This window comes from Triticum urartu, chromosome 6A (assembly GCF_056163025.1).
Source record: "Triticum urartu cultivar PI428250 chromosome 6A, HENAU_Tu73, whole genome shotgun sequence".
Lineage (NCBI taxonomy): Eukaryota > Viridiplantae > Streptophyta > Magnoliopsida > Poales > Poaceae > Triticum > Triticum urartu.
The window spans coordinates 573,528,140-573,535,966 of record NC_141878.1 but is presented as its reverse complement, the minus strand read 5'-3'; the positions used below and the strand labels follow the sequence as shown (position 1 = coordinate 573,535,966).

The following is a 7,827-nucleotide window of genomic DNA, read 5'->3' as shown; positions in this document are numbered from 1 at the left end:
TCTTTGAGGATCCTTTGGAGGAGAAAAACCCATATCTAAAATTCGCTCTAAATTTGGGTCCATGACCCTAAAGAGATTAAGCATGTGAATTACCCAAACATCAAAATTTGTGCCATCGAAACTAAGAGTGTGAGAGAATCCTAATCCCCTAGTCGACATCTTTACTCTCTAGGCGGTTAAGCCTAACAAAGAGAGACGAGGCTCTGATACCAATTGAAAGATCATGGATTTCACCTAAAGGGGGGTGAATAGGCGCTTTAAAATAATTACGGTTTAGGCTTGAACAAATGTGGAATAAACCTAGCGGTTAATTTGCCAAGCATAAAACCTAAAACAACTAGGCTCACCTATGTGCACCAACAACTTATGCTAAGCAAGATAAGCAACTATGAGATACCAAGATATATGACAAAGAACAATATGGTTATCACAAAGTAAAGTGCATAAGTAAAGGGCTCGGGTAAGAGATAACCGAGGCACGCGGAGACGACGATGTATCCCGAAGTTCACACCCTTGCGGATGCTAATCTCCGTTTGGAGCGGTGTGGAGGCACAATGCTCCCCAAGAAGCCACTAGGGCCACCGTAATCTCCTCATGCCCTCGCACAATGCAAGATGCTGTGATTCCACTAAGGGACCCTTGAGGGCGGTCACCGAACCCGTACAAATGGCAACCCTTGGGGGCGGTCACTGAACCCGTACACTTTGGCAACCCTTGGGGGCAGTCACCGGTACCCGTCAAATTGCTCGGGGCGATCTCCGCAGCCTAATTGGAGACCCCGACGCTTGCCCGGAGCTTTACACCACAATGATTGAGCTCCGAACAACACCAACCGTCTAGGGCGCCAAGGCACCCAAGAGGAACAAGCTCTAAGGTGCCCAAACACCCAAGAGTAATAAGCTTCTCAAACTTCACTTCCACGTATCACCGTGGAGAACTCAAACCGATGCACCAAATGCAATGGCAAGGGCACACGGAGTGCCCAAGTCCTTCTCTCTCAAATCCCACCGAAGCAACTAATGCTAGGGAGGAAAATGAGAGGAAGAACAAGAAGGAGAACACCAAGAACTCCAAGATCTAGATCCAAGGGGTTCCCCTCACAAAGAGGAGAAAGTGATTGGTGGAAACGTGGATCTAGATCTCCTCTCTCTTTTCCCTCAAGAACTAGCAAGAATCATTGGAGGGATTGAGAGTTAGAAAGCTCGAAGAAGGTCAACAATGGGGGAAGAACACGAGCTAAAAGGATAAGGTTCATTGGGGAAGAAGACCCCCTTTTATAGGTGGGGAAAAATCCAACCGTTATGCTCACAGCCCGCACAGAGCGGTACTACCACTCCAAGGAGCGGTACTACCACTAGGGCGGAAGTACCCCTTTGAAAAACAACAGCGAGGAGGCAAAAGGCTAGAAGAACCGCCGGAGCGGTACTACCGCTCGTCCTCACGGTACTACCGCAAATGGTAGCGGTACTACTGCTTGCGAGCGGTACTAAAAAAATACATCCGGGCCTACCACCGCAAGACTTGGGACGAGTTTTTGGTCCGGAGTGGTACTACCGCTGTAGGAGCCGCGGTAGTACTGCTCTGGAGCGGTAGTAAAAAATTACGTCCGCTCCAATTCGCGGTAGTACCGCTGCAGCCTTTTCAGAACACCAAAACTGCCACAACTTTTGCAAACGGACTCCGAATTCGATGAAACCAAGTTTGTTGGAAAGCTAGCGACAAGGGCTAACACAATCTTCAAAGAAATATCAATAAGAAGCAAATGAGAAAAGGCCCATAATAAAATGGTGAGAACCCTTCCTCGGAAAAGACCGGTAAAACCTACAACACCGAAAACATCATAGAAGACGCATGCGAACTCCGTTTTCGATGAACTCAAGCTTGTCATCAAGATGACCATAAGCTCTAAGACTCACAAAGAGAAACAAACAAGAACCAAGAAAGATGATGCAAGGATGCAATGGTTTGAGCTCTCTACTAATAATACGATCAAGCTACCAACTTGAGAGCCCCCCTTGATAGTACGGCAAACGATCCTATAACCCGGTCTCCAAACTACCATCATGAGACCGATAAAATAGAAAACCTATCAAGGGCAAACCTTTGCCTTGCACATGGTCCACTTGAGCTAGATGATGACGATCTTGACTCCCTCAAGTTGGACCACCTTTCTTAATTGTGTTGGCTCGATGAAGACTAGATGATTGCTCCCCCATAGTCCACTATGGGTGAGCCACTCTTCGGCACATCTTCACAAGTCCATTGTCACAACAATGGATGGCAAGCTTCAAGCACTTGATCTCTTCGCGATCATCCACTTGAACTTGCACACGGCAATCTTGATGACGATCACCACTTGATGTCATCCTCTCCATGGGTTGAGTGATATCTTCCTCTTGACACAAGCCCATGAACACGTACCTAACCCCACGTAGAACTCTCACATAGGCCATGGGTTAGTACACAAAGCACAATGGACAATGCTTACCAAACCATGGGATCACTTGATCCCTCTCGGTACATCTTCTACGCTTTGTGAGTTGATCAAGTTGATTCACTCTTGACTTAGTCTTGATCAACCTTGAATCTTTCCAACTCTCTTCATTTGGATGATGTCTTGAAGGTAAACATGAATGATCACACAATCTTATTCTTCAAGACATGCTTGCAATAAGCTCAACTCTCACATGACCAAGCTTTGGATAATTCCTTAATAGCACCTTGGTCAACACAAACTCTCCTTGAAACCAACACATGTACTCCAAGAAAAGCCTATGGACAAAACCTTCAAATATAACTCAAGGCAACCATTAGTCCATAGAGATTGTCATCAATTACCAAAACCAAACATGGGGGCACCGCATGTTCTTTCAGTTATGCATGCGTGCGCAGCTACCACTTTATTCTCTTAGAGATTAAGCTTGAGCAGCGACTAGTAACCGTATTAGACTCGAGACGAAAAGATCCCCAGGAGTATGCGAACACGACTGAGATGCTCCAGAAGTAAGTTCAATCGATCATTATCGCACTATATCGGCCACTTTGTTCATTTCATGATATCAAGTAATTATTTTCTTTGTCTGGCAAGGTTTGGAAAGAGTTCACCGCAATTTCTCCGGGACTGCCTACCGAGCTGAAATTTAAACACCCGAAAGTAAGTACTACTACCTAGTTCCGCGCATCTCCCATTGATTCTAGCTAGTTTCATCAATACCATGTAGCATGCTTGCTTATCAGTTTGATTGACCTTTATTTCTCGTAAAGTGCTTGTGGCAGGAACCCAGGAATGATTTCTGTGGATACTACGTTTGCGAGTTCATCTACAACGAGACGACCAAGAATAAGCGGGGCTACTCTGAAAAACAATATGAAGTGTGTAAGCAAAATTATTCACAATTTTATTTTATTACCATCATTTGTGTTGAGTTTCATTCATACACATGTATTGACCTTCTTCTTCGATTTAGATCTGGCAGATGCGGGATGATCTCCTACCACAGGATCGCATAAAAGCAATTCAAGAGAAAATTGTGGGATTCTTTCTTGACCACATCATCAATAAAGTCGGAGAATACCATGTGTAACTTGACTTCAGATGTTAGGGATTGTAAGAGATCTTATATTGTATATAAGTAGCTAGTAGTGTCGGATAGATATACGTAAACTTGCTGTTCGATCAATCTCTCGGAGAAGGAGGAGGTCGATCACTTCTCTCTGTATATGTTCATGACGATCTTGTGTACTTAATGGTTTCCTTCATTTGCTTACTAGCTAGTGTGTTGCGAGTTCTCTCTATACGTATAATACGTAGCGTCGACCAAGCACGGAGATAAGAGAGGTCACTTCTCTCTATTAGCTAGCTAACACAATATATGAAACCCCTAAATTAACCCTCCAACCCCCCCCCCCCTTTAAAAAAACAAAACCCCAGCCCCTGAACTGCTGACGCGTGGATGCTTTTTTGTCCCGGTTGGTGTTACCAACCGGGACTAAAGGCCCTCCTGCCTGAGCTCGCCGCAGCGACCACGTGGAGCCCCATCTGTCCCGGTGCGTAAGCGAACCGGTTGGGCTTTAGGCCGACCCTTTAGTCCCGGTTCCAGAACCAGGACAAATGGGCCTCTGGAACCGGGACAAATGTGCCTTTTTCTACTAGTGGTTATTGGAGATCATCTACTTAGTTATAAGAGATAATGCCCCATGCATTAATGCAAGAATTGGTTGCATTTACTTCATTGGGAGTTGGTTTGTGGAACATGAATATGTAGATTAATAATATGAGAAATGAAACAAAAAATACATATGATTTATTGTACTTGATTATTATATAGTTGTAAAAAAGTTTTGAATATAATTAGCATAATAGTATGAAAAGTTTGTTTAAAAATTTTTTGAGAAGAAAAAGCTTGTTTAAATGGATGGTTGCATGTTGTAGTGGGCCTTTTCCATGCATGGTTTGCATATTGTGCTGGTATGCGGACAAAATTGCTTAGCAAGAATCAACTATTTAGTTATAGCAATTCTGAATTTTATAAGCTAAGAAGCCCTTAGATAATTAAAAGAATAGGTTGATCAAATAATAGTTTTATTTGGAAACAATAGAAAGACATAGGAACACGGCAAGATAATTATGATGTTAATATAAGTAACAAAGAATTACAGGAGCAAATTCTTGTACAACAACTTTCATAAGGCGAAGTTGAAAAACAAAATGCCACAACACAATAAAATGAAATAATAAATACAACAAGAGGGGAAAATAATAACATTACAAAGGTAATCAAAATAAACATCAATGGAAACCCGAGAAAGCACGAGCTTATTCTCAATCTCAACTGGTTGAAAAACTTGCGATGATGTGATAAGATCAACAAGTTTAGTATGAGTTGACGATGCGACAGTTCCTCCTGATCTCAACAGTGGCACCATCGAAAAAATCGGCCCTGGTCTTGACTTCGATAGAGCCCATCCTTACCATGGCTGCCTTGAACTTCTCCTCCCACACATCATTGTCCTTGGCATTGGCACGCACCGCTGCACTTGTATCATCTGCCGTCATGAGCGCGGCATCTGAATCAAAGAGCACCTCATGGCTAAGGACATTCTTATAGTACTTGTTGTCGACCTTGTTAGGGGTCTTGATGTCCTGCACCACTGTGTTGTCAGTCCCATTGTCTGACTTGCATTGCTCCCGGAGAGAGCTCATTAGCGTGGGGTCCATGTCGGAGGTGCTTGGGTTGAGGCGGTCGGAGAAGGATGAGTTGAAGGATGAGCAATGGGAGATTCCGACGGTGTGTGCACCAGAGAGGGTAACCATCTCGTCGGCAGTCAGCCCCTTGGAGGCGAAGTTGGCCTTGAGCTGGTCCACGGTGCCGAAGGGTGGTGGCAGGTTGGGGAGTGTTTCATTCATGAAAGACACACGTCCATCATAACGGCCAGCTGTCATGTTGAAGTAGACCTTCTTGTTGCTAAGAAAGTAGGTGGCATCACGCCCAGCGAAGGCCAGGACATCAGCGCATGAGACGATGTCGCTCCCACACTCCTTCTCGATTCTAGCCTTGGCGGCATCGATCACCTCGAAGCCACGCAGGCTCAGGTTCGGGACGCCCAACTTCTCTGGTGGGCTGTTGGGGTCCACTTGATCTAGAAGCACGGAGGCATCACAACCCTACAAATAAACCATTAAACACCACACGGACATCAGCCTACATATATTTCATGACACAACAAACATTTATATATGTGAAGGTTCCAGTGTTAAAAAATCTTACCCTGACGAAGCAGTCATGGAAGAAGAGACGGATGAGTCCAGCCTTAATACCGGCGCTGGCATCACGCACAACTTCTCTCACGATGTCTTCCGCGCGAGGGCATGACTTCTTGTAGTAGTCAAACGCGAGTCCTTTGATGGGTGAGCTAGGCGTGGGCGGTGGAGGGCTAGGTGTGTTCGGGGTGTACGGGGGCGGAGGACTTGGGGTAGCTGGGGCGGGTGGTGGAGGGCTAGGTGTGCTCGGGGTGTATGGCGGCGGAGGACTTGGGGTAGCTGGGGTGGGCGGTGGAGGGCTTGGTGTAGTCGGGGTGTATGGTGGTGGAGGACTTGGGGTAGCTGGGGCGGGCGGTGGAGGGCTAGGTGTGCTCGGGGTGTATGGTGGGGGAGGACTAGGTGTAGTCGGGGTGTATGGCGGCGGGGGACTAGTTATGCTCGGTATGGACGGAACAGAGGTGGGATTCCCGTACTCTGCTTGGCAGGTACGCACCGCGCAGCCGAGCAGCGCGATGAGGGTCAGGGCGGCGGCAAGCTTGGCCATGGTCGTCGCTAGCTCGGGGGGCTGTTCCTGGTGTTTGTCGTGATCAGCTTGGGTGGACTGATGAGAATACACGCTGCTCTGCCTGCAATTTATAGCAAGCTAGCTCCAAGGGGGAGAGCCTGATCTCTGGATGACAAACGTGGGAGGAATGTTGCCGGAAGTGGCAAGTGGGAAGCGAACGTGGGGAGCACAATGGAGATACAGCTCAAGCAGTTGACATTCTTACCGCGATGTTAGTTGAGCAGCCGCTGGTCCAGCGCATTAGAGATTAGACTGGGCGACAAGGCCATGACTAATCGGGGAATGTTTTGTTATTGCATCGTGTACTGCAAGGGTGATTATTGAAGCGAATTAGATTAGTAGTGGTGGTGGTGGTGGTGTGGTAGTAGTATTTAGCCCAAGGCAGGGCAATGCGGGAGAATGGGAAACTGCCGATCGACTGCACACACGTTTTCCTGGATGAGCACGTACACTCTGGATCTGCGGTGAACTGCTGTCATGGACGGGCCGCAACTAACACACGCCCGGAATGTCAAAGCTCAACTACTAATCAAGTTGCCATCTAGTAGTAATAGACCAACAGTTAACAGCTTGCTCGTTCAAGCAATTTGACAACTTGGTACATCCATTATACCGGACGACAAGCCGATGATTAGCTCAACTGGGGAATGAGCATGATGTCAGTGCGTCGTTTACCGCGAGGGTGATCATTGGAGAGGATTAGCACGTTGGGTATTGCGCGGGTCAACTTTGATCATGCATGTGCGGACTTGGTCGTAATACAGTTTGTTGTAATGCTAAACTGCTAATGGCGTGTCTGTATCCTACCGTATGGACACGTTTGACTGTAGTTTTCTTCCACGGGAAGAGGTAGAAAGAATTTTTTGAAAGTGCTTTTATGAAAAAATTTCTTTTTTGAAAGTGCAGAGGCAGAAAGACTTTTGCATGACGTCCCTCCCCTACAGTACTTACTGACGTACTCCTTCGTCTCTAAATAGATAATGACATTTAAATTCAGTTGAAAATCAGTTATTTTAAAATTTGATAAATATATAGAAGAAATTATTAACAACTACATTGTTGAATAAATACATTATGAAAATATATCCAATGGTGGATATACTGATATTATTCTGGTAATATTTATCTTCATTTATTTACATATAGGCTCGGTCAGATTTAGAAATCATTGACTTTTTGACTTGGTTTATACACCATCTATTTGGAGACGGAGGGAGCTAGCTTGTGAGTTTAGCATTCAGCTTGGTACGATACTCACCTTTAGTCTGCATATAAGTTTTCTCTTAGTAAAAGTACCTCTAGTTTGACCAAACTTTTAGAAAAAGGTATCAATATTGACAATACCTAATAAATACTTATCATCAGATTCATTATGAAAATTAATTTCACATTATATGCATTCGGTACTGTAGATGTTGATATTTTTTAATATAAATTTGCTCAAACTTTACAAAGTTTGACTTGAGACAAATCTTATATGCGGAGTAAAAAACCTTTAGT

General features: G+C 45.1%; 1 protein-coding gene across 1 annotated transcript; it reads right to left on the bottom strand.

Annotated features, from left to right (window-relative positions):
• Positions 1 to 4,609: 4,609 nt before the first annotated feature.
• LOC125553991 (peroxidase 2-like) lies at positions 4,610 to 6,385 on the bottom strand. The gene is made up of 2 exons (XM_048717625.2): positions 5,770 to 6,385; positions 4,610 to 5,666 (listed from the first exon to the last, which is right to left on the bottom strand). The coding sequence occupies exons 1-2, from the start codon at positions 6,304 to 6,306 to the stop codon at positions 4,875 to 4,877; spliced, it is 1,329 nt and encodes a 442-aa protein (XP_048573582.2). The 5' UTR covers positions 6,307 to 6,385; the 3' UTR covers positions 4,610 to 4,874.
• Positions 6,386 to 7,827: the final 1,442 nt, after the last annotated feature.

What these genes read in the sequence shown, in the direction of transcription:
- LOC125553991 (XM_048717625.2), bottom strand. Translation starts at nt 6,306, where the DNA reads ATGGCCAAGCTTGCCGCCGCCCTGACCCTCATCGCGCTGCTCGGCTGC. An exon ending in TCCATGACTGCTTCGTCAGG is followed by an intron (nt 5,667 to 5,769) that starts GTAAGATTTTTT and finishes GTTTATTTGTAG; the next exon opens with GGTTGTGATGCCTCCGTGCT.